The sequence below is a fragment of the Rhopalosiphum maidis genome, chromosome 1 (assembly GCF_003676215.2).
Source record: "Rhopalosiphum maidis isolate BTI-1 chromosome 1, ASM367621v3, whole genome shotgun sequence".
NCBI lineage: Eukaryota > Metazoa > Arthropoda > Insecta > Hemiptera > Aphididae > Rhopalosiphum > Rhopalosiphum maidis.
In genome coordinates, this window is record NC_040877.1 from 81,378,201 (window position 1) to 81,405,847 (window position 27,647).

The following is a 27,647-nucleotide window of genomic DNA, read 5'->3' on the forward strand; positions in this document are numbered from 1 at the left end:
TATGCGTTTCTATAATATTAAAACCTATGGTTTACGATTTATGAAAAGAATTAAGTCTTTTTGACAAATGTGTCTATAGAAAAATATTAGAATAGGAGTCCTCGAACTCACTGTCCTTCTGCCCCGGGGACGTGAAAAAGTATAAGTACGTGGTCAAATACGTTTTCGCCGACAACCGATCAAGACGTAAGGAGTTCGTCTAAAACAGCGATTCTCAACCGGGGGGTCGCCAACAATTATTTTAGGGTCGCCAATTCATGTTTGAAAAATTATTTAAACATTTTCCACTTAGAATCTTATAATTAATAGTAAGTGTTATAAATATATATATATATATATATTTGGATAGTCCGATAGTCGATAAAAACGACTATTCATAATATATTTATAATACAATTCAAAGCTAATTACAGATAAGATAACGTAATAATCGATTACGGGGTGTTATGAACATTTTATCGGTGTTTCGTCAGTTGTATGTCGTACACCGCTGGTAAAGTAAATTTTGTGATTGTGTTTTATAAATTACACTATTTGTACATACTGTACGTTTATTCAATACGTAGTTATTAAAAAATGAGTAAGCAAACATCTTTGTCAAATTTTTTTAAACAACCCTCAACATCAAATTCATCTTCAGCAATTGTGAACGGTTCTGATTCAGATATTAGCGAAAATGAATTAGACTCTAAAACGTCCGTCATCGTCCTTAGAACGTATCTACACTGCGCGCGCAATCGCACTCACGTATATAATATCAAAGGTGGCTTAATCTTTGAGTAAACGTCGTATTGTGTGTGATTATTTAAACCATTAAAAACGTACAACTTACCGGATGCCTCTTTCTCATCTTCAATTCGATACTTTTGTGTCATGTTTTTACTGCTTGACGCCGTAAATTATATTAATTAAGTATATAAGTGTATACGTATACAGTGTACTATAACTAGTGTATAGATATTAGATATAGTGCGACGCAGGGGTGGATGTGGGAATGAAAAATAGGATGCGTCCACAAGTCTTTTGATCATCGCGATAGTTTAAAAATTGATAAACCATCATATTATTATGATAAAAACATATAAACATTGTTACCGGCGCAGACTAACGCAATATAGCTATACAACCACACAGCTATTTTTCTCCCATAAATCATAACAGTTATTATACAACTAACCGGAAAGGTATATCTCACACACGTTAGAGATGGTATCTAAAATGGGTGGCGGACTCTTACCCCCACAACCCCCCCCCCAAAAAAAAAAAAACTGTATCCGACGGCGATTCGGACGTAGGCACATAATATATATACGATATAATATCATAAATTGACGGCGTCGATTCAACGGTTTTGATTCACTCGGTCGAAAACAAAATATTTTATATAATAATAAATGCCTAATAACGACAAATAGGTATGATACGACACGACGTTATAGGTCGGGCGGCGCTGTACAAGTGTAATATTATACACAACACGCGCACGTCACGACATTATAATATACGCGTGGCCGTTCCGTACGAGGTATATGTACGTATAATAATAATCAAAACGAACGATTGTGAACGTGTTTGAGGTGACCATTGTCGTTTATTTATTACATATGTATTATTATTATCATTATTATTATATTGAATTCCACGAAGCGGCCAATTAAATGATTGATGTCAATTGGCGGTGGCCGTTGATCCCCACGGGCGGACACCCCGCACCCGCGCACCCCTCACGCCAATAATACACTTACCCGCGTTCGGCGTGTACGCCACGTGGGGTCATGTATTATTATTTATCGCCGACGTCACGCGCCGTACAACTTGAACTTCCTCACGTACTTGCTCACCGTGCCCTTGGCGCAGGGCTTCAGCGCCACGCACGTGGCCACGTTTTCGGGCTGTTCCTTCCACACGACGTGCTGCACGCCGTCCGTTTCGAGCGCGGCGGCCGTGCTCAGCAGGGCGGTCTCGTCGGGTACCTGCAAAACATTTGATATAATATTATTTATATTAAAACGGTTAGTATTATAGTTTTGTGTGATATTATAATATAATAAGACATAACCAGTTATGAAGGTGAGGCTCGAACTTTGACGCGTTTGCGTGTTTTATTTTTATATTTTGATGATTAGGTTTAATTTTGATGGGTAAACTATTAATTTATTTTATGACTTCACGAACGAAACATCAAAAGGTTTTAGTGCGTAGTTAAATTTTTCGGAGCACACCCGTGTAATTTTTCTAATGCCTATTTGACGGTTATGTAGATATATAGACCTTATGCTCTACTTGATAATTTTCAGATTAAAAACTTCGACAGTTTAAAATAAAGACATTGATTAGAGATTTTTAACTTGTGGCCACATTTATTTTATAATTCTAACTACTTTATTGACTGGTAACTATTATGCGTTAGCTTTAAACGTGGAAAATATAGAGCAAATTTACTATATTTTCCATCTATAAATGAACACGCAAATTTAAAAATAAGACTGTGCATATTTTTTATTTTAGTTAAACGCATACTTTTATTTTTTAAGTACATTATAACTATATCACGCGTATGAATATTATTTAATACACTTTTAGAGCATTTTAGTTTGAGCTCTATTTTTAAATATAATTATAATTATTATTGTTCTTACCTCCAACAATATTGCGTGTTACACTCTACAGTGGTTCAACAATGGTAGTTTCATGAGTCGTAATAATTGTATGGCCAAAAAATTATATAATAATAATCAAAAAAGTATAGTCCAAAAAAAATTAAATTAAACAAAACTTCGATTACCTTCTATCGATTATTGGATAATCACAAAATTAATAAATATTTCAATGAACAATTGTTTATTGTACAATAAGTATAATATAGCTGACCAACTATTCGGTCATTTTGAAAAAATTTATCAGTTAATCGCATTGTTTCATGGTATCAAGGCAGTTTTACCATTGAATTCAAACAAAGAAAAGATACATTTAATAAAAAGTTTTATTCAATTGCCACACTTGTTATACAACGTTGTAATCTGGTTTAAAGAATAAGGATACTCAATGACAGCCATGCGACCCAAGAGTTACAATATTACCATGACGAATAGACACATCGAAAATTATACAAGATAATTATTTATCAAGCATCTCACCCCCATTTTTTTTAATGATTCAGTAATACGATATCTGATTTTTGAAATTTTTAAATATGCGTAAATAACATATTTTTAAACTAGTACTTGAGAATTTCTTTAACCATTCAAATAAGTTCAATAACAATACAAATTTCTGTTTTCCCAATGATAACCATCCTTTTATTATAGGTACTTTAAATTATTCAGCAGATGATATTTTTGTTTTAGTTTTTAAGTACCTAACTAAATCAAAATTCAAACGAGCATTTTTACTCAGTCATTAAACATTATTCATTAATGATAATAGACATGCACATAATATAAAATATTATATATTGTTAATATTTTCGAATAAAGTTAGATAAAAGATTCGATAAAATAAGGGAAATATGTAATTAGTTAATGTTTTTTTTTTTAAATTTATTTACAAAGGAATAGTAGTAAGTAAACTACATAATTAATTTATTAGAATTTTATAATTTGTAATAATTGTATGTATATAACTAATAAGAACTGAGAACATGACTAAATAAATATTAAATTAACGTATAATTTAATTATATGTTTATTACGTATATTATTTTAACAAAATATTCGGAAAAACAGTCACATAAAGATAATATTTTTTTATATATTTTACGAATACTTATATTACTATACATATAGTATATTATGTACCAATTTAAATAATATACACACACAACCTCAACAAACTAATATGATTTTCGTAAGATGAAGAAAAATATAATTGAAACCATGGCTCCGAAATACGCTTAGGAACTGTAGCGCAAACGACAACATCAATACAGAAGTGATCGTATAAGGTATAATTCTCCCGGAGGCGGAAGAACAAAGGAAAATGTAATTTAGGATTACGCATACGAGACATACGGGAATCCGTGTTTGGCCTACGGCTGAAAAAACAATATGATGATATCTGAGAAGTAAAGCCGAAGAACAAGGAAACAAAATTATCCTGTGCAAGAAGGTCCGGGATAAAAATGAATACATTTTCATCGCTATTGGCTATACCTAACCACGCAACAAAAAAATATTATATGATAATAAATCGTAAGATACCGTTTTAGTGGAAAAGTTGCTTGGTACAATGGCACGTGTAACTTAAAATTGAAAAAAATATTATTTAGTGAAAAACGATATAAATAATATTAATAATAACACTGTTGAATTTAATAGTTATAATATATTTAGAAAGAGCTTTAGTTAGTAGAATATTATTAGGAATGCCCAAACGAAACGTATGCGTCCCACGATACAACCATGTAACATCGAAAAACAATCTGTGAAGATCTACCAAAAAATAGATTTTGCATTTTACACTTTTTCTCCGCTTGTAATCACTGTTTACGTATTAAGCCTTGAAAATAACAAAAAAATGTACCTTTAAAAAGTACAACTCGTATTCGACTTCTTCTGTTTCATCGCATGGGTGTTATTAAAATGCATCTAAGGTCCTAAGTAAACTCGCACCATTGCCAAACCAAACCGTTGAATGCTATAATTATAATAATTAAACGACTAGAAAAATAACTTCCAGCCATTTCGGGAGACTAAAAAATAACACACATAATAATAATAATAATAATAATAATATCACATTAGACACATGCCGTAACACACATTGATATAATATATTATACTGTAATAACACGTGCCCACTGTGTCATATTTCCCGGCATATCACGATTTCAATTAAAATCGTTAAGTGACATAGCGTCGATGCTTCATGTTATAAGGCGCCGATAGACGCACATCGATATGGACAATGAATTGCGGCGACATATGACATAACTGGTCGTCGTTTAAACGGAAATCCAAAACGCTGTATAATATGGTTATCATGCGACAATATTAAAGATCGATAAATCTCGATTTACATTTTATTATACCATTTAATATTATTATAATATGTCATATACGCACAACTCGACGAACGCAGACAGAAATAATTATTGCGCCAGCCAGTTGAATAACGATAAATCACTCATACAATACTGATGTTAACATTCCACGAAACTAAACCTAACCACTCGATACAACCAACCACAAAACAGAGAAAGCATAGCTAGAAAAATTGAAATTAAGTACCACGATTTTAAAAAGAAGAGATAAAAAATTATCATATAAACTTGCTATAGAAACACGGATTTAACCCACCCCTGTCTCATCGCTAAGGCTGGTACCAATTGATGGCACATTCAAAGGAAACCTTACGAATTACGACCAATCACATTATGACCAAATGCCCAAAACATACCGAAGCACGAAAAATCTTTATTAAGTCAGCATCGCCATTTAACGAAGACAACCCAGAAACAATACATTCATTTTTTTATAGTATAAACTTAAATCATAAATAATGTTATTTTGATTCTCTTATATAACATGTGGCTATATAATCTAAAAGTAGGCTAATAACTATTGTTGCTAAAAATAAATCCTTGTATGTAAACGTCGTCACACACGCAAATCTAACATATAAAATATTAATGACGATGGACTCACTTCCAAGATGACTTTGTGCATGTTCCGAGGTCCTTTAGATACGCTTGCGTGTCCGGATCCGAGTAATAAGTGTGCACCACAGCGACGCAAGCGTGACACGCTTGAGCCATAACGGCGCCGGACGGCCATTTCAGGGTCCTGGTCAGGTCACCGCGCACCAGCACGTACTGCACCACGTTACTCATCGTCAATGACCTTAAATCAAAAACATACATCCAAATCGTCGATCAAACAACAAATCAGCACGGACGCAGGGTCGTAACCGCCCGCGCGAGGCACGATATAATAAGGCGTTTTCGAGAGTATATTCTCGTCCGTTGATTTAAAAAAAAAATAACAAACGCACGATTTCGAAAAGACCTGCACGGGGGGAAGTAGGGGGAGACAAGGATTTATAAATCGAACTATACTTGCCACCACCCCTGTAATGACGAACCCGATGCATAAGGTGACAGAGGGTGGCGCAGATGTGTGATTTAACGATAGTACTAATGATTGATTCGTGAACACACGCATATTGGCGATGGAATCCGCTTTATATATTATTATCTATATTATTATTTATAAAAAAAAAATACAATTTAATGTGTTACATAAACGATGAAACAAAAACAATTATTATCGTCGTAGGTACATAAAATATAATTATAAAAGATACACAATACGTTCGAAACATATATAACGGGCGTTTATCGTTAACAATATTACAATAATATTATGTCTTATGATCAAATGTTTTATATATGATGTGCGTGGACGTCAATCGAATGAGTTTCGACGTCTGTACACGGCCACGGCCCGCAGCCGTATGTCTTCGAAGCACAGTCCGATATCCATTTTCAGGTTCCTCACCCGGACCTGGACGTCTTCGCGCATCAGGTCGAAGCACATGGCTATGATGCCCATGCCCAGCAGTAGGTACACGAACTTGATGACCAGCTTCATAGGGTGATCGGTCGCGGCGTCCGTGATGCTGCCCACCGGCACGAAGTTCTCGATACCGATCTTGCACAAGCTAGTGACGCAGAAAAACGTACTGTCCAGGTACGACCAGTCTTCGAGCGTGACAAACGTCACCGTGCCGGTGGCCACATACGCCGCCAGCACCCACAGGCAAGCCATGGACGGCACGATCACCCTCGACTTCTGGGGCAACTGTTGATTGTACGGGTCACTGCCAGCCTTGTCTTCCATGCTGCACTGGTACACCCACGTGTATAGCCACCGGAAACTCTGGGCTAACACCTGATGCGCGATATAAACGGCAAAAAAATAAAACAGTTAGTATTATAATACCGCGTTTATACATATATAATATTATATATATACAGTGATCTGATTAACCATTCGATTTCTACAAATTTCTGAGGGTAAATTGTTTCGATTTTGAAAATAAAAAAAATAAGGTTTTAAAGTTATCGGAACTAGGCATTTTCGTGCAAGAAAATATAATTTATTTACTTCAGTTCGTCGTGATTATTTTCAAGGTTTTTTAATTTGTCTAAATGGTAAACAACCCATTAAATTTTAATCTCGTGTTCATAAAGCCAAATATTTCCTAAAAATATTTACCTGTAACTAATTGATGTTATCGCTTAAATATACCTTCCTATATTGTGTACCTATACATCAAAATACTTTTCTATTCAATATGGTAAAATCGTTGGATACAAATAATTTTTAAAAATGACATATATTTTATTACATTTTTAACAAAATGATGTCTGTGTTTTTTTATCGTGAAGAAAATCTTTTTATTATAGTTTGATTATTATATTTATCAGAAGAAAAATGTATTTACTACCTATCATGATTTAATCAGGATAACGCGGAAAGACTTTTAGTTATCCGATATAATTTTACCTATAATAACATTTCTGTTTGCAGTGTTAAAATTTATTAAATTACCAATTACCATTTTTGAAACACATAGTCCATGATGCGTATTCCTCGACTGCTCGAGGACTTAAAACGAATACGATAAAAGCGTCAATAATAATTTTAAATCTTTGAAAATCTTTCCGCTACAAAAAAAAAATAATAATATACACGTTATTTCTGAGTATGTTTTATGCGCATATAAAACCATGAAAATTAGCTGTTGGCAACGATGTCTGTTTGTGGATTGTGCGGTGAACGACTGCACAACACTTACGAATGCTATACACTAATCATGACGACCGCAAGTTATCTTATTTAGATCTTCTCAATCTTTGACGTAAACAGTGAAAAAAATATGTCTGTCACGTGTGATCAAATAAAACTAAAAACACAGTACATCTATCACTGTAAATATTAAATATCTTAACAGCAGTTAAATTAATTAATCGCTTGGAGGAGGTATGCGTATGCGTAAATAAAACTAACTGATAATAATGGTCATCGTGACTATTATGTGTGCTTTAAATGTAGTAGTCCATTATTGGTGTTTGTTTTAGTGTTATTCTACTTTTGATCGTCAAAATAACTTGTTTCACACATTAAAAAGAATAATAATAAAATAAAAAAACCGCTCATTTGTGAACGCATGGTGACATTAAACAAGACAGTCGCCCAAGCCAAATTTCGATAGACAACATTAACAATTTAGTGTGTGTTAAAAGCAGCCGAACCCTTCAAGTGTGGGCTCATCCACACATTACCAAAAAAACAAACAGTGATGGATTTGTGTGTTCATTTGTGACAATTTTTAACTTTGCCGCGCAGGAATTTCGAGGATAGAAATTTTTATCGTCAAAAATTTGAATAAAAATTTGATTTTAAACTCATTTCAAGTCAATACAAATTGTTAAAAACGAATAAAAAAGCTAACGAAACATAATAATCGCCAACATATATAACACACTCATTACGAAGCAAACAAACTACTCTGTAGTATTTTGTACTTATGCGAATTGTGCACTCATTTCTACACAACAATAAGCACATACAACGAGATTTTTGATACGTTAAACTGTTTGTCGCGGGATCAAAATATATTTTGATTTTATCCGAAATGTTCGCGTCTTTATTTAAATTCGAACTCAATGCCATTTTAACTAACCTATAAAACCGCGATTAAGTGCGCAATATATCAGCATAGTTTTAAAACCATAATAATATATCGTTGGAGATTTTTATAGTTAAAGTAGTTTAAGCACGTAGTAAAAAAAACACTATAAAAGAATCACTGCAAATATTTCAAACTATAAGACCATCCTGAACGATGCTCTTACCATATTTTAGCGAAGGAGTAATTTTTTCAATAAGACGCATCGTCTTTGTCTGTCTCTTTTTCTTACCCTCCCTTCCAACGCACTCTCTTACGGCGGCACTTGTTCCTACACGATTTTGGAATACTGTGGTGATTCTTTTTAAGGACTTTACTACGCGCGCTTTGAGTACGCGAAATGTATAAAAACGATTTCATTTTTTAAAACGACCGTAATATAACGAAATCAAAAAGCGGAAAGCCAACAGCCCATTTCCCCGACATCCATTGTACAGTTGTACACGTACACTGATCATTCGTAGGCTGGAAATCATATCATAAAAATGTCTCTAAATGCCTTTGTACTAAATTTTACAAAATATAAGAAGAACGATATTATTTAATTATATTTATTTAATTAAAAATTAATTATTTATTTTTTAAAAATGGTTTTAATTCGAATGCATCTTTACAAACGTACCTACTTGCCTTCAGCTATAAATTTTTCTATTACCATCTATCGACTACAATTATACATAATATTATGTGCAACAGACACACACACACAGACCTATAGACTTACCCTACAGGCTTTGAATCCATTCAATAAGTACAGTTATACAGTTATGGGGGATTGAGATAATAATAGAAGTACCCTATACAACATACTTTAGAAATAATAATAATTTACAAACGACGACGCACCTTTCCCATGTTTCGGAAGTAGAGCACGTACAAGGGTATGCCGAACACAGCGTACACGACGGTGGCGGCCTTGCCCAGCATGGTCTTGGGCACGACGTTACCGTAACCGTTCATGGTGAATATGGACAGGGAAAACATGAGGGCGGCAGAAAACGACCACGTCTCCTCGGTGGTCCGGCCGTCGTAGCCCTTCTTGACGATGAGCGCCAAGTTGACCTGGAAGTGCGTGAGCGCGTCCGTCACCTGCCGCGTCCAGTTGTCCCGGTACAGCACGTTGTACGTGTTTGTAGCGTTCCACACGTTCACCGAACAGTTGTGCCGGAGCTGCTCGACGGCGTGATGTTGAGCGTCGCCCGCCTGGCCCTCGATCTGTATGAAGCAGAACGCGCCCACCACCGCATAGCCGACCACCAGGCCACCGACGCCCACCTGCGTGCACATGAACGCCACCAACTTCCGGCAACACTCCTTCAGCCGCTCCTTGGGGTTGTCGGCGCCGGCCGCGTTGTACGCCGCCGACGATGACCCGGTGCTGCTCTTGTCGCCCACCGGCACCATTGCGCGCCGCCGACTGACCGCCGCCGCTATACTTCCACACCAGTCGCCATCGCCGCCGCTCGCTCGGTCGTGTGCCAAGCACCGATGTGTGTGTATAATAGTACAAAAATAGAAAACGGCGCGTGCCGCCGCCGGAGCGGCTAAAAATGCGCGCAGTCGCCGTACACACGATAATAATATACTATCCGCGGTGGACGTCGTTTCCCGAACCAGCGCGTTGCGTTACGTAATAATAATCAGAGAGCTGCGATTCCGATGCACTAGGCGGTTCATAAACAATCGCAATGCATTCGATTATGTACAGGAGAAATAGGGAACATTACCGACAATTTAAAAAGATATTCAAAACTCTGCAATTGTAATAAAATTAGTTCATGAATTAATTGTGCACAATAGTTTGTATTGTACATTATGTTTATGGCACGTGTATATAGTACAATATATAGGTACTATTAAATAATGTGCGTTAAATATACACAGGTATTAATGTATTATTATGAAAAAAAATAATAATTAGGAAAAAAAAATTTTAGAACAGTTATGCCTTGAATCGAATTAGTATGATACCACTTATTTTTCGATATGCAAAACCATTAAATCTCAGCCTTAATAATACAACAATACTGTAGTCTACAAGTTCGATTGAAGAATATGAAACAGAAAATAGATTATTGATCCAGAACACCCGCAAATTGTTTCGTTATTTTCCTGACTGACGTAAACCAACCGTACATGATTTGTGTTATGACATCGTATGTCACAAAACAAGCACGAAGAACTTAATTCTACTTTTACTGTGCCGTTAAGTTTTAATAAAAAAATTACTATGTTTTACTTAGATAAATTGGGAAATTTGACCTGTAAGTTTTAGCCCCACGCTCATTTAGAACATTAGGTATCCCAATACAAAATAAAAGTATCTAAAACATGTTGTGTTAACAAATTTAAAAAATGATAAAACTTTAACTATTAACTATATAATATTTTATGATCTTATAAACACGTTTCACACGAAACATCAATCATTTATTATAAATATTCATGCTTGTAAATTATTATTTAAAATGTAATAATAACGAAGAAGAAAGTGAAGAACTGATCATTCTCATCCTCTACTTTTCCTTAAATTATGCATTTTTAAATTCTAATTTTTGGCATTTTTAAGTGTCTACACTTAAAAACTATATATTTTCAGATAGGTACTTAAAACTAATAATGCAAACTTCTTTCTTTCAAATGATAACCATTATTTTAATACTAATTATACACAACAGTTTTAGATTTAGAGCAGAGCGATTGATGTATTAATTTTACAATGATGTGTATTTTTTACTATCTATCATCCCATCAATTGTAAAATACTTCGATTTTCAAAAACGGGGATGGTATATGTTAGAAAATTGGAACTAGTTAGTACATTTAAATTCCCAGCACCTACTGTTTTTAAAACCGGGAAAAACAAAACCCAATTTAAGAAAAAACGGAAATTTTTACGCAAATCCAATTTTTGACAAAATCCTACATTTTATTTTAACTCGAAAACAAATTACCGTAAATACGTGAAGTTTTACAAAATATTTATATTATCATTTTCATTATATGATACAACTTTAACTCTTTTATATTTATTTGTAGGCTTGACAAATTTTTTAGTATTTTTTATATGAATGTCGATATTTTAAGTTCAAATTTGGAAAAAATTATTACTATTAATCTATTTTTTACTTTTTTACGGTATTTATAGAAAAATGAGATTAAACTTTAAGGTCATAATATATATATTAAGTTGTCATAATATGGTAAAAGTATATATTATTATAATATTTAAATACTAATCATATATAATAAATGCAATATTTTTGGGAAAAAATACATCAACCTACCATTATATTAAAATTAAAATCAATCACTTTAATAGTTATGTATATTTATGAACATAAAAAATCATATTATGAAAATATGAAATATACTTATTAATAAGGCGGCCGTCTCTGCTTAGAATCGCTTTTTGTACATAATGATATTATATCATTGTATTCAGATTTAACACACCTATAATAGTAACCCACTTAACACCTAATATACAACAGAGCGGTACCCATTTACCTACATACCTTTTTTAACTGTAGTAATTCAAAATTACATTATGAATGAATGCATTATGAAAAGGAAAAAAAGGGTGAGTATGCTTGGTTAATTATCCTGTTTATGACCTATTATACACAATTACGTACCTACCTATATAGTTTATAAATTTCCACAGTATTGCAAAATACATAAAATCAATAACATTGATATTTTATATTACAATCAAAAATGGGTTTGAAAATTTGATAAACAATAATGTCATTTTAAAATTTTAAATATATATATCATGCGTATAACCGCTAGTAGACCGTTATGAGTATAGGCATGCTTACCATATTATATGTAAATAGCTAATATCATATCGTCGATTCTCAGTGGTTATGTATGTCAAATACACGTAAAAATGATGTGTATCAAAATTCAGTACCTAGTTTAATCACTTTATTATTATAATAATGTATATTAAACAGTAATATTATATTATAATAGTATATATATATATACATACGATTATTGATACTTAGTATACAAAGCTCTACTAATTTTTCAACATTGTTCTAACGCTATTTATGGGAAAAATTCTAAAACATAAATACAACTCTTTATCTTTTCTTTTTATTCATAAACAACTCAACGCCACCCTCCAGCTGCCTACCCAAACCAGAGAGATTAAACACAATCTCACGAGTTGACACCCTAAAATAAAAGCGTGCGCGGATTATAAATTAATCAACGTGGCCGTGAGCGCATTTATGTGTATATACACAGTGTCAGTAATCTGACTCGGTATTATATCGTCTGAGAAAAATTCATAGCATTTCCCCGACTGGATAAATACGACTTAGTTGCGTAGGTATTATAATGACAAGCCAAGAGGAGAATAAATGTTGGACCACGTCCAACGGTGAATATATCTGTAGCGAATAATTTTAAAATTTCCGTTACAAATTTGAACACAAAAAAAATCTGTTAAATAATTTAATATTCACAATATGTAGATATGTAATAATGTATACAACAATTATTCTCGAATTATATTTATTAACGTAGTAATATAGCTAATTCAAGTATTTCTATGTGTCCAAAATAGATGAGTATCCCGATTGTATCCTACACATACATTTAGTTCAAACTTCAAAGAATCGATAGTATAATTAATAAAATAGGTATCATAAAAACATAATAATAGGTGCATAATTGCTTTACATTTTAACATAGCATTATACAAAATATAAATTTATAAATATTCTTAGTCATGAAAAAATTAAAAATACATTTTTTTAAAAACAAAGTAAAAAAGATTTACAGTTAATGATAAATACATTATTTCATTAAATAATAATTATTGCACAAATTGAGTATAGACTAAAAATAAGGTAAAATAAAGTAATTAAGTAATAACACCTATACCTATATACATATAGGAGACCGCCCCTATTCACTCAACACCCAGGCTGAACCGCTAGGTCTAGGGACTTGAAATTTTGTACAGAGGTTCCTTAAGCAATGTAGGGTCGCACTAAGAAAGAATTTTTCAAAATTTTGATGTAAAAGCGTTTTTTCAAACTTAAGTTTATTCTCTCCAATAGATTATTTTTCGTATTTTTAATTAATCGATACTACAATATTATATTACCTAAAGAATATTTCATGATATTTGTTTAAGTGTTATAAGATCTTATGGTTGTAAATTGTAATTCGTCAACAATTTTAAATAAAACGTTAAATTGAATAGTATTTGTATAATGTACATATATTATACTCCATTATTATAATTTGTATACAAAATGCAGCGTATCAGTAGATGTAATAATAGTGGGTGTAATGTGTTGTCTTGTATATTTTTCTCATATAATGTAATTTATCACATTTTGATAAGCTGCTAGGAAAATGTATAATGTTAGTGATCTGGATAATAAATAACACCAGACATTTAGTCCCCCGAAAAAATCCCCTACATTAAAATATTTTTAATGTCAATCTATGTATGATTTAAAAACATTCGATTTTTAAGTTCATAATTAATTTGTATTAAAATGTCAATAATTATTATTATATTAATATTTCAAAATCGTTTTCTTAGATTAAAGTATATTTTTTTATTATTATCAAGTACCTATTGTCTGTGGACATTTTATGTTTCTGGAAAAAATATCGATAGAAAACGTCGAATGATGAACTTAAAGTGCTTTGTTTATGTATTGGATGTACCACCTAAAGTTCTACTCACGTAATTCAAAATATTTAAATAACTCCTCGATACCAAGAGGAATATTTAATTTTATATTTTTAATTATTAATTAATAAAATCACTAATATATAAGTAATAAAAAAATACTACCATTTAATTCTATACAATTTTCAATTAATACATTTATTACAGCTAATGGAACTTGATATATTTGGGTTTAAAATAGATCAATTTACTTTTATATTTAATCTGTGGTTTAATATGTGAAAAATCCAATTAAGTAAAATAATTTACTTAACTTAACTTAACTCGTTAAGTTAGGTTAATAACCTTAACAGGTTTTTCACAATGCTGTTGTCTGTTGATACTATTGTTGGGGAAAACCCAAGTTTGGTTGTAATTTACTTGTAATTTCTAATAGGTAAATAGGACCAGGTTAGGCAATCCACCAATAGAAAGAATTTTGAATTTCTAATTATTTAAGTATGATATTATTTTAACTATGCTATATCTAATAATATTAAAAATCAAAATATTTTTTTTTGAAAAAACTGTGGATGAAAATTGAAATATTTATAAAGAATATTTCAAAAAAATATCTCATTACTAATATTGTACATTTTACAAAACTCACTTGTTATAATAATTTGTAAAAATGACTACTAACAAAATATCCTCATGTAATACTAGGTAAGACAATAGTGTATACTAAAAAGTAAGAATAGTTTCACAAAATCAACATTTTTAAGTTAATTATTTTTATAATGATTGTTAATATCTAACTAAATAAAATTAAAATTACAAATAAAATAGTAAATATCACTTTAATTCATATTCATACATAATAAAATACTATAAAAAAATTTGTATTAAATTCAAATTGTATTTAAAAATGTTACCAGACCAATGGTTCTAATAAACTGCTGATATGTTCAAAAAACCCCAAATTTTGTTTAAACTAGTTAACCTAAAGATTGTTTCCATAATTTTAAGATACATCATATATAAATGTAAAATGTATAACAAAGCTGATTAAAACAATAATTACATACTTCTAAAAATAAAAACATAGAATAATTTGCAATAAAATTATACTTTATTTAATGGTAACCTAATACAAAAAATTATGCAGTAAGTACTATTATTATTTAATACATGTATATAAAATAAAATGTGAATTAGAATACATTTAATAAAACAAAGAATTACAAAATATAATATCAATGATTATAAATTAGGTGTAATATTTTATAAAGATTACCACATCATTGTACCTAGAAATAAAATTTATTTTTATGTTTAATTAAGTACAAGTAACTTTATGAATTGCACTAGCTAAGTAACCAACATTTTTGGAAGTAACACCAGCCATTGATATGCGGCCATCATTTGTCAAGTATACACTATGCTGATCAATTAACTTTTTAACCTGGTCTTTGCTGAGTCCAGTATAACAGAACATCCCTATTTGATTTGTTATATGTTCCCAATTTTTTATAGAACCTTCCTTACCTAAAAGATCTTTTAATTGGTATCTGACTGATATTATTCTATCTGCCATGCCCTTCACTTCAACCAACCACTGATTCATAAGTTGAGGATTGGATAATATTTCTGACACTATCCTAGCTCCATGTATTGGTGGGTTTGAATACATTCCACGTACAATTATTTTTAATTGGGATACAATACGGTCTGCTTCATCATTATTCAAAGTTGTTAATGAAAACAATCCCACACGTTCCCCATACAAGCCCATATTTTTAGAAAATGACTGAGCTAAAGCAATCTGGTGACCATCAGATAAGAATGAACGAACAGCACAAGCATCCTGATCAACATTTCCTGAAGCAAACCCTTGATAAGCCATATCAAAAAATGGGAATAAACCTTTACTTTTGAACAATGAAGACAATTCTTTCCATTGTTCTGGTTTTGGATCAACACCAGTTGGATTATGGGCACATGCGTGTAACAAAACTACTGAGCCAGATGGAACAGAAGATAAATCCTGAACCATTCCAGCAAAATCAAGTCCACATGTTTTTGGATCATAATACCTGTACGATTTAACTTCTAATCCAGAAAATTTAAATATCTGACTATGGTTACCCCAGGTAGGAATAGGTACCCAAATAGTTTTCAATGGAGCATATCTTGCAAGAAATTCAGCACCAACTCTTAGAGCACCTGTTCCCGATATAGATTGAACTGAAGCATAGTGTTTGTTCTTATAATAGGGGATTCATTAGATAATGCTAATTGTATAGCTTCATTGCAAAATTCAGAAATGCCACTTATTGGAGCATATTCTTTATCCAAATTTTTTGTGGTCAACAGATTTTCAGCTTGAATTACACTAGGTAATACATATGGTTTACCATTATCATCCCTGTAAGCACCAGCGCCTAAGTTAATTTTTTGTGGATTTTTATCACGTTTGAAAGCTTCTGTCACACCAAGTATAGCATCTGGAGGTCCTTGCTGAACATTTGACCATAATGTTGACATCATACGTACATTTTTCTGTTGTTTGTAAACAAATGAAGACAATTGATGACACTTTGACATTGACATGGTTCTAGTTTTTAAGAATGTTCAGAAGTTTAGTAACTTTAGTATCATGTAAAGAACCTATAAAATTCACAAATCACAAAAAAAAACAAATCACTGAATAATATGGTAAAAGATGGAAAATTTTGTTTAGTTTTACTATATATGTAATGTTTTAATAATTTTATTTTCAATTAAAAACTGAATAAATAAAAACACCAAAAAGGTAAAAAAAAAAATGTATAAGGCATAACTAAACAAAATCGATAACTTAAAAACACAGAAAGTGATGAAGTTTATTTAACATGTGTAATTTTCTTCTCTCAACTAGAGAAAAAAACACAGTTAAAAAATGTAAAAATGAAAAATGTTCTTATGCTAATTTACATTAATTAATCAAATACAAGTACTAAAAATATATTGTAACGATTCTATACAGAATACAGATAATAATAATAATTAAAACCAATGATTGTATCTGAATTAGTATTTATAACCAATGCCAAAACTAAGCAAATACAAATGAATTGGTTACGTTTAACTATTATACTAATATCATAATTTCTATATAAGTGATGGCTGAAGAAAATTAGTGGCTAATAATGAATATTAAAACATTGGTATTTCTAAATGGTAATAAATGTAATATAATCGTAATGTCAAAACATATGATGTCTTAAAATTACGATAAATACTCATCAATAGACACCAGTTTTTAGAGAAATATTCTTTTAAGATCCCCCATTGATACATTAATATATGGATACAGCATATATCAGCATTCTGATCTTCACTATACATACAATTATATGCCATCATGAGAGGCAAAGACTATAGTTTTCTTTTACACAGAAATGTCTGAGCATTAAAGAAACTAAAATCTAAACAAAAGATAAATCAAATATATCAATTCTACGGCCTACACTTAACAATGGTATCAGTTATAATGGCTTACAAACTCTTGTATACAATAAAGTATCCATAAGTTTAATGTTAATAGGCAATCCCTAATCGTTTGAATTTTGAGACTACCAATAAATTAGAGGTCATAACAAATCAAATAGATATATATCATCGCTCTATATTTAATACTTAGTACTCTTTTAAGCTGTCTATAAATGCAAAATACAATATAATAAGTAATTAAAAAATGGATTCAACTTACCTATAATGCTTTGGAACGAGCCTAATTTGTGTTTGTAGAACGTGGATACAAGTCGGATCTTTACCGCACAGTGCACCGTCGGCGTTCGTCAGAAGTTGTATGTAAACTGTAAACGGCCCAGCTTCCTGTTCCTAATCAATTTAATAGTAGGTATTAAAATCGCTACAATTGTGGATAAACAGCTGCAAATTTGTATAGGCCTTTTGAGCTTTGGGTTTTTACCAGTTGACAGATAGTAGTTATTGTAATATAATATGTATTACTTGTTATTACCAGGCATTAGCACATCAGCATTCAGCAAACAATTATTATTTATTATTACTATTATTGTTATAGTTATTATTTATTATACGCCCGACAACACTTACTGATAATATACTTTTTAAACATAACCTAACAAACAGTTTACCCAACATCACAAAACAATATGGACAAAAAAAGGACAGCGCATAAAGAGAGGTACGTGAATCAAAGATATGTGCGAAAGAGAAAGCGCTAAATTTAAATTATCAAAGACAATATAAGTAAAAATGTATTAATTTACTTCGAAAACTACGCGGTCGGTTTGCGTTTTCCGCAGCGGATGAAAACGCGGCGTATTACTCCCGTCGTGTATAGATACTTCGATATAAGACAATGAATTTTGAATTCGACGGAAAACGCGGCGGAATACGCTGCGTAATAGAAAACCTGTTTTTTTAAATTTTGAACAATTTCTCCTTAAGAGGATGTCAGCGCACTGTTTTTTTTCTCTCTCTAGCCCACACGCAACATATAAATAACGAATTTACGCAGTCTGAGTAGAACTCGCTCAATTTTGGTTCTAGAGTAAATATACCTATTATAAAATTAAATTTTGACAATACTTCTGAATACAAGACAATAAGTTTTTTCCATTATTCCCAATACAACGTTAATTATATCGATTAGAAATAACTATAAATTACAACATTTTTAGATAACTTTTAACTTTTCAAAATTTTAATTTTTTTAAAAAATCTTATCGTCTTGTACTCAGAAATATTGTCAACATTTAATTTTATAATAGGTATATTTACTCTAGAACCAAAATTGAGCGAGTTCTACTCAGACTGCGTAAATCCATTTTTTCTATGTAGCGCGAGAGCTAGAGAGAGAAAACAAACAGAGGGCTGACATCCTCTTAAACATTCTCGATTTTGGACATTTTTAGACCTAAGGACTATGTAATATGAAGCATACTGAATAAAGTAAATAGACTGATGCTGCACGTGCAACACGTTGTCTGTTTTGTTTGCCGAGTGGTTGGTAACATTGAGTAAAATTATAAACAAAATCCTAATGATAAAAAGACCGACTCTAAATTTACTGATTATACCCGCGACGATGATTAGAATATACGAAATACAAATTACTGTACTGATGACTACAGAGTATGGTCTTTACGGACCACGGACCGTTGTAAACTAAAATTGACCGCGTACTTACTATATTTACTTACACAATTAACACTTAATAATACATGAGTATTCATTATTAAGTATCATAGTATGATCGTGCATTAAATTTTTTGAAAAAATTACTTATTAGTAGAGCTGAATCTACTTTATTTTGCCATAATAACCTACAAACACTGTTTCAGCGTGACGTTACCATTTAGTAAGTGAATTTTATATGATTAAGTGCAATGGACCTGATGCAATGTTACATATCAACAAGCCGGATCGCACTTCAAGCCAAATCTACGGATCCGTTAACCTGGCAAAATATGCACACATTGTTACCACAGTTACATAAACATTTATCTTGTCAAGTATGCCATAAATTAATCGACCGAATGAATCCTCATTTGGATGGATACGCATGTTCAGAGTGTGTAAATCATCAAATAACAGAAAATACATCTAGCATAATATTACAATGCTACAAGAAGCTGTGTGCTTATATTCATAGCTCGCCTGTGTACAAAGTAATGTGCACAAGAGTTGAAGATAAACAGTTAGTCGAATTACTAACTGAAGTTATTGGTCTTTCTCGGTCAGTTAATGGATATAGTGGAATGACTAATGGTACAATGATAAAACAAGAAACAAAAGAAGTGGATAATAAAGATAACAATTTATTAATCTCGTCATCAGATGTTCAACTGCCCATTGAAAACCAAACACCAAAGGATTATATTAATTTACAATTGTTTGATGTACAATCTCTGAATTCAAAGCCAGAATTCAATAATATTCCTAAAAAAAAGGTTTGACTACATTTTTTTTTATTTTTTTTTTTTTATTTATCTTAAAATATTTTGTTTTAACAGAAAAATGAACGTCGCTGGGGCTGCCGATGTGGTAATGCTACAACAACTCCCGGCAAACTAACATGCTTTGGACAAAGATGTCCCTGTTATACAGAACAAAAATCTTGTGAACAATGCAAATGTAAAGGGTGCAGGAATCCTAGACAGAAAAGATCCAATAATGATGACAACTTAGAAATAGATAAAATACGTCGAAAACCAGTAACCTTAGAATTAGTATCTTCACTTAAGCCTTCACATATTAAAAGCAAACCGGTAATATTAAAAAAAATGTATAAAACATTTATTTTAAAATAGTTAATAATATCATCTATTTTTATTTCAGGCATTTAGTTCTTATACAATGCATGATATGTTACAGTTACCTTCTCACAGTCAAAATTATGATCAAGGCGAAACTGAAGTCACTCTTGGACATGTGAACTCTATTTTCCATTCTCCTTGAATAACCATTATTGAACATAATTAAACTAGTATTGTATTGTATGCTATTTGAAAATTATTAAGTGGAACTAGTGTTGTATGCTGTTTGAAGATTATTTAGTGGAACTAGTGTTGTATGCTGTTTGAAGATTATTTAGTGGTGTTGTATACTATGAATAACAGATAAGTTACCTACATCTTAAATGATTACTATAATTGACTCTTGGTACCTCAAATACTTTTTTTTCTTTTTGTATTAGCACATTATGTTTCATTGCATTTTCATAAATATTTAAAGGTTATTTTAAAGTCTTTAAAATAAATCGAATATCCAACATTCTTATTTAAGTGTCTTATCGAGGGTCTTTAATTCAAATAGTATAATGGAAAAAATATTTTATATTATTCATTATAATTTATAACTAGTAAAGTTAACTTTTAATAAAATTATATAAACTGCTGGATAGTATATACCAAAAATACATAATTAACAATTAAATAAAATCCTTAAAGTCTAGATAATAATTATACTATATTACTTAACTATTTACTATAGGATATGAAGTGTAGCAACTACACTGATGTATTATCTATTTATAGGAAGATACAATATCTGTATCACCTTTAAGTATGACCAATAATATACTTATAAATTGATTGATTTACTTAAAATATTACTTATTAGTTAAATGTTAAATTAATAGTTGGTACAAAATTATAGTTAATGATTTCTTTGTGATTAAATCATAAAATTCCTTAAGTTAAGAACCTTACTCAGCTGCCAATATGTGCACATGGGCATGGCATTACTACACAACCAGTGTACAGATGTTTGACTCTATTTAGGTAACAAACTGGTGCTGCCTGATGAAAATCAGTTATCACCTAGTATATATCTTAATTTGAATAGAATATTAATCATTAATTAATTAATTATATTATAATTACATATTTTTAGGTATTATTTAGGTGTTGGAACTAATATAAAATTAATTTTTAAATTGAGTTATTTCTATAATTATTTAAAGTTTTGTTTTACACTTAGAGTTAAGATGACTTTGTAAATTGTTAACTAGTCATTAGTAATAAAAAATATTATATTGTACGTTAAGTTTACAATATGTTATTTTAAGTATTGTTCCATTATTTTAACTAATAAAATACATTTACAGATATTTAAAATAAGACTATGCAATTGTATTGTTTTGTACTTGAAAAAATGATTATAATAGTAAATATTTTTTAATACTGTATACCTATTGATAGTATTTAGCTTATTCAGATATTTTGTAATTTTATTATAATACAAAAACTTAAAATAATTGTGCCCCTATATGTATAAATAATTTAATGTCCTGATGATTTCTATATTATTTGATGGGTCTTAATTGATATTACCCGTCGTAAATACTGAAATATTAATTTGAGATCTATTTCTTTATTGTTAAAATGAATATATTATTTTTCCTATGAAAATCATTAAACTGTTGATATATTTATTGAAACAATAACTTCTTATTGCTGTAATTTTAAGTTGTCAAATAAAATATGTGTACTGCGTATAGATAACTATTATACCATGTCAAAAAATAAAGTTCTATTAATATCATATTAACATGTATACCTATTTACAAAGTATTTTTTATAGAAGTAATCTAGTAATTATTTATATGCTTTACATTTTGTATATATTTATATATAGTAAATTCCCATTACAACAAATATCAGAACAAAATATCCCATTATAACGAAAGTCATAGAAGTCCCCTGCTGAAAAGCAAGGCTTATTAAGAGCTTATTCAAATTTTCGTTATAACAAAAACGGTATTTTACTGTAAATCTATAGTTTTAGTCATTAAATTACAAAAGTAAAAACATTACTTAAGGGGATTAATAAAATTAATGAACAAATTGTAGACCGTTGACAACAATTACTTGTAAATACTTTGTTTATTCTTAAGACTTAAAAAAAAACCTATACTGATATTAAAATATATACAAAGTGTAGTTCCTAGATTTTGATTATGGTGAACGAAATGTATATAAAATAATAACTAGTATATTTTAATTAGGATTTGTGTATTAGTACTTAAATTATAAGATATAATTTTTGCAGTAAACAAAAAAAAAATATGTGGTTTATTAACTTATTTTTCAATCAACTGTGTTTATTATTTTACTTAAAGTTAATATAAAGACATTTAAAAATTACAATATATCTTAAATTTATTGTACACAAAATATTACCTATTTCACACATCTCAATTATCTCATTTTCACTATAACAAAAAATGTGTACAACTAACACTAAATATACTATATTGTCATTTGTCATTTTATCCATATTGTATTATATTTTTGGCAGTTATTAGTAAAATCAGATGTTTTAGATTTCATTGATATCTAATGATTTAATGGCTCTTGTACAATAATTAATAGTTGTATTTACTGTTTTGAAAATAATTAAATAACTAAACACACAATTGTATTATCATGTGATACTGCTTGTTTAAAATGACCGATTGATTTTTCTTTACCACAAAGCAACAAAATAAATAGGAATATCACATGACATAAGTGATATTATGTACTGTACTCAACATATCAACATTGTTAGAGATTTTAAAAATAAATACATTTTGTGTTGGATATTTCATTTATTTATTTTTCATGAAACTCCATTTGAACATCATAACAGTCAGAACATTACAAAAAAAAATTAAAAGAATCTATATTATTAAACATGTATTAATTATTTTTAATAATAATAACCAAATTTTTCAATTAATACATATTATACAAAATCAGATAATGTAATTCTAGTTTGATAATGAACATTTGTCTATATTTTAGCCAATATATATATATAGTACCATATGAAACACATTTAATAAATCCGGATTCCAGTTATTAGGTACATTATACTATGTGCCATCTACAAATGGTGGAAAAGCGCAGGATGATCTTTTGTATACTTGTAACATTCATTGATACAACCCTACTTGCTCCACATGCAAGATATAATTTTACAGCTTTATTTAATACCTGACCAATTATTTGGATTTAAGATATATATCAATAAAAAAAGATTGACAATTTTTAATTTGAGTAAACAAATACTATTAGGTTATTGACATTCACTATATTTATTACTAGTAACCATTATACTTTAATAATAAATAGAGAAATCTGCTCTTGTAGGGTAAATTGCTGTAAGGAAGTAGTCAATAATCAATATGGTAAAATTTTTGAGAATAGGATTATAAAGTACACATTTTTTTTTTATTTAGTTACTTGTTTTATATTTTAGAGAATTTCCATTTGAAAGGACAACAGAAAAAACTCTCCAAGCATATTAACATAATAATTATTTCAAATGCATAATTTTGTAAATTGGATTTATTTCAATTATATTTACTATTTAGTCTTAGCAGCTTAACTTACGAGAGCAGAATAGAGAGTAATTCATTCATTATATCAGTATTCAAATAATAGGAATACAAAAACTGAGTACAATTTATTGAAATTGTGTGTAGGTATTTCTATAACTAAATACACAAAATAATATTTTTTAGGTATTTAGGAATAAAATTTTTTTCTTATCTTTTTACACTTACCATAGGTTACTTAAAACTTAAAAATATTTTTGGAACACATAAATGGGACAAGAAAAAACTTAAATAACACCACAATTATCAATATTTTGGTTTCTAGAATTATTTTAATAGCTATAATGCAATAATTAATCTTAAACAAATAATTTAGGTTACCGAAAAATGTAACTTATTCTATTTTATTTTTTATTTTCATACAATTAATAAATTCTATATTGTTAACATTTGTTGTAATAATAATCTACTAATTGTGACAAAAAAACAAAAATAAATAAATAAACAAATATAGTAATAAAACCCCAGTGATCACAGTCGCTTTAAAGGAAAAATTAAATATATATATTTATGATAAATAAATTATAATAATTATATATATATATTAATATATTATACAAATATAGTTGTAAACACAAAAAAAAACATTAATGAAAATATCAAACTAAAAATAGAAAGACCAGTTTAAGTGAGAGCAAAATATAAAGCCCTGTAAATGGTATAATTTCATAGGTATAAAAAAAAAAACAATACAAATATATGATTATGAGCTGGTTGGGAATTCACTTGATGTTCTACAGAGCAAGTTTCTTACAAACCCTCTAAAAAAAAAAAATCAAAAAATGTATTATGTTTATGTAAAATATATTAATTACAAAACATTAAATATGAGGTCAAAATATTTACCTAAAAGGTAAAAAATTTTGATGGGAGTCCATCACAGGGGGAGAAATAATGCTGACTGTATTGCCAAAACGCACTTCAGTAGTGGTACGTGATCTAATTGATGTTGCTGGAGTATCGGTTTCATCACTATTTCCTAATACCCGTCGCATCAATCCGGCAGTTAACTCTTCTAATGAACTTAGAGACAAATTTATAGGCTGTTGCGATTGTGATTGTGTCTCATCACTCACATCAGTCACAGTTTTTTGGCCCGAACGCATTGATGCCGTCTCACTGCTGTCAACTCTTATGTAACATCATCAAATTAATTAATTAATCAAGGATATATTTAGAAACTTTTCAAAACCACAAACATCTTAAACTTTAAAAAATTAATTCAATTTAAAATTTGAGAAAAATGTTAGTTTGAATTTTAAGATGTTTAAGTAATTAGTATATTCGGGTCTGACATCAGATTAATTAAAATTTTTTTTAAATTCTTTTATCAAATACTCATTATTTCAAAATATATTAATGTTTTTGAAAATATTTTTTTTAAATAATTCTTAGTTGAAATAAAATAAAATATTTAATATTTTTTCAAAGTTTTTAACTTTTAAATGACAACATTAACATATATTTTGAATTGTATATTCTGAAACAAAATATATTCTATTTTTTTAATTTTAAATGACAAACAATCTATACAAATTAACATAATAAGTTTATATGATGAAAGTGATATAAAACAAGAAATATATGATTTAGAGGCATTAGATATTAGTTTTGCAAAAAATGACGGCACCACTTTAGCATATGAAATAAAAAATATATGATGTATTGATCACATACAAAAATTAAAATTAAAAAAAAATATTTTCATAAACTTTTAATGTTTATTTTGAAATAATAAATGTTGATCAATAAAAAAATTGCCCTATATTTTAAAATTTACATTTTTTTAAGTTTGACAATCTGAAAGTATGGAAAAAGTTCAAATAAGATTCAAATTTATGTTTGTGTATACATAAATTCAACCAATTCTTAATTTATATTTTTTAATAACTAATTTAATTCACATATTAATCGTATATATTTTGGATAGTAATGTATACTTAAATTATTGGTAAAAATAGTACTGTACAGGGTGATTTATTTACCATAAAACACTCATTATTTCAAAAAGTATTCATGTTTTGAAAATATTTTTTTACATAGTTTAAAGTTGTTAAAAAACAACGTTTTTATTAAAAAATTATATTTTTAAATATTTTTTATCCTTATATTTTTTAAGTTTTTTAATTTTTTGAACGACAGCATAATTTTAATTTCATATTCCAAAGCAGAGTAATTTCCTGAGTATTTTGATACATAAAAATTGAATTTAGGGCGAGTAGTTTACGTGTTATAAGTATTTAAAGTTTAGTTGCGCGAAGTGGAGTGGTATGGGGTTACCCCACAAATTTATCTGTCCACTACTCAGCTTGTCTAAGTTTTAAATACTTATAACTCATAAAATACTCGCCCTAAATTCAATTTTTATGTATCAAAATACTCAGGAAATTATTTTTCTTTGGAATATGAATATGAAATTAAAACTCAGTGTTGTCATTCAAAAAATTTAAAAAATTTAAAAAATAAAATTATAATTTTTTAATAAAAACGTTTTTTAACAACTTTAAACTATGTAAAAAAATATTTTCAAAAACACGAATACTTTTTGAAATATTGAGTGTTTTATGGTAAATGAACCACCTCGTATACTGTATGATTGATTTGTGAAATAAATAATTACTTTTGAGCTAACAAACTGCCAGCTAATGCGACAGTACTTGCTGATTCTCGATCGGCATCTCTTCCCAATGCAGTATCACCATCCCAATCATTCCAGAATGACGGTTCTCCAATGGAAGGATTACCAATTTCAGCACCGTGACTTACAGTATCACCATCTATAAACAATATAAAATTGATATTTGAACAAGTGTTTAAAATAGATTAATATTTAATTTTGACTTACCAGTGGTTGTGAAGTAATCTATATTAACTGTTTTAGGAGCGCTGTGATCTTCATCAAAATCAAAATGTACTCCATTTGATGATGTAGTAACCCCGCAGCCACCTGAGCGACACAGAGATACTGGAACTACACCGTAAACATAAAATAATAATATTGGAACTCCAATTCCAACAGCTAAACTGGCCATAACTGGTGCAGCAATTAACTGAAAAATTCAGAAGAACAATTATATTTTAAACAAAATAAAATATTAAGAATATATTTTAAAAGCTATAAAAATACATTTTAAATTTGTTTAGAACTATAACTACCCGCAGTCTACTTACAATTTAGCAATTTACTTAAAAAAGAGTAGAAGCCGTACAAATATTTTATGCATACAGACTAGTTTTATATGTATTCTAAGCTTCATTTATAATAAACATATTTTTTTTTTTACTTTCTTGATTTTTAATCAAATATGGTAATTGAAATTAAAAAAGCCTGAATTTTTAAAACTTCAAAAGAATTTGTGTTAAGTAGGAAAATGATAAAAATGTAAC

General features: G+C 29.6%; 5 protein-coding genes across 8 annotated transcripts in view; 1 reads left to right on the forward strand and 4 right to left on the reverse strand.

Annotated features, from left to right (window-relative positions):
* Nucleotides 1–1,565: 1,565 nt before the first annotated feature.
* LOC113559134 (putative peptidyl-tRNA hydrolase PTRHD1) lies at nt 1,566–18,331 on the reverse strand. The gene is given in 4 exon segments (XM_026964752.2): nt 1,566–1,973; nt 5,646–5,671; nt 5,674–5,840; nt 18,096–18,331. Coding segments are annotated over 3 exon segments (357 nt in total). The 5' UTR covers nt 5,831–5,840; nt 18,096–18,331; the 3' UTR covers nt 1,566–1,799.
* Nucleotides 6,267–11,083, reverse strand: LOC113559133 (potassium channel subfamily K member 15). Its single transcript, XM_026964751.2, has 2 exons — nt 9,541–11,083; nt 6,267–6,890 (listed from the first exon to the last, which is right to left on the reverse strand). The coding sequence occupies exons 1-2, from the start codon at nt 10,096–10,098 to the stop codon at nt 6,405–6,407; spliced, it is 1,044 nt and encodes a 347-aa protein (XP_026820552.1). The 5' UTR covers nt 10,099–11,083; the 3' UTR covers nt 6,267–6,404.
* Nucleotides 15,461–18,455, reverse strand: LOC113559132 (aspartate aminotransferase, mitochondrial). The gene is given in 4 exon segments (XM_026964750.2): nt 15,461–16,606; nt 16,609–17,011; nt 18,096–18,226; nt 18,318–18,455. Coding segments are annotated over 2 exon segments (1,272 nt in total). The 5' UTR covers nt 16,955–17,011; nt 18,096–18,226; nt 18,318–18,455; the 3' UTR covers nt 15,461–15,680.
* A 1,015-nt stretch (nt 18,456–19,470) lies between these two features.
* Nucleotides 19,471–22,908, forward strand: LOC113556600 (E3 ubiquitin-protein ligase MSL2). Of its 2 annotated transcripts, none has more exons than XM_026961647.2 (3): nt 19,471–20,325; nt 20,389–20,643; nt 20,750–22,908. In XM_026961647.2, exons 1-3 carry the CDS (start codon nt 19,762–19,764, stop codon nt 20,831–20,833), a joined length of 903 nt encoding a protein of 300 aa, XP_026817448.1. In that variant the 5' UTR covers nt 19,471–19,761; the 3' UTR covers nt 20,834–22,908. The 2 variants fall into 2 exon arrangements, with proteins under 2 accessions (XP_026817448.1, XP_026817449.1); XM_026961648.2 differs by having other exon boundaries at nt 19,759–20,325; nt 20,714–22,155.
* Nucleotides 22,909–24,512: 1,604 nt separating this feature from the next.
* LOC113559306 (E3 ubiquitin-protein ligase RNF19A-like) overlaps nt 24,513–27,647 on the reverse strand; it is a 30,230-nt gene continuing 27,095 nt past the window's right edge. For all 3 annotated transcript variants that reach the window (XM_026964980.2, XM_026964982.2, XM_026964981.2), the window contains exons 10-13: nt 27,106–27,310; nt 26,881–27,037; nt 25,107–25,391; nt 24,513–25,021 (exon numbers count right to left, since the gene is read on the reverse strand). In XM_026964980.2, the coding sequence (XP_026820781.1) occupies nt 24,964–25,021; nt 25,107–25,391; nt 26,881–27,037; nt 27,106–27,310 (705 nt within the window). In that variant the 3' untranslated portion in view covers nt 24,513–24,963. The remainder of the gene's footprint in view (nt 25,022–25,106; nt 25,392–26,880; nt 27,038–27,105; nt 27,311–27,647) is intronic.

What these genes read in the sequence shown, in the direction of transcription:
- LOC113559133 (XM_026964751.2), bottom strand. Translation starts at nt 10,098, where the DNA reads ATGGTGCCGGTGGGCGACAAGAGCAGCACCGGGTCATCGTCGGCGGCG. An exon ending in ACTTCCGAAACATGGGAAAG is followed by an intron (nt 6,891 to 9,540) that starts GTGCGTCGTCGT and finishes ATCGCGCATCAG; the next exon opens with GTGTTAGCCCAGAGTTTCCG.
- LOC113556600 (XM_026961648.2), top strand. Translation starts at nt 19,762, where the DNA reads ATGGACCTGATGCAATGTTACATATCAACAAGCCGGATCGCACTTCAA. An exon ending in ATAATATTCCTAAAAAAAAG is followed by an intron (nt 20,326 to 20,388) that starts GTTTGACTACAT and finishes TTGTTTTAACAG; the next exon opens with AAAAATGAACGTCGCTGGGG. An exon ending in CACATATTAAAAGCAAACCG is followed by an intron (nt 20,644 to 20,713) that starts GTAATATTAAAA and finishes TTTTTATTTCAG; the next exon opens with GCATTTAGTTCTTATACAAT.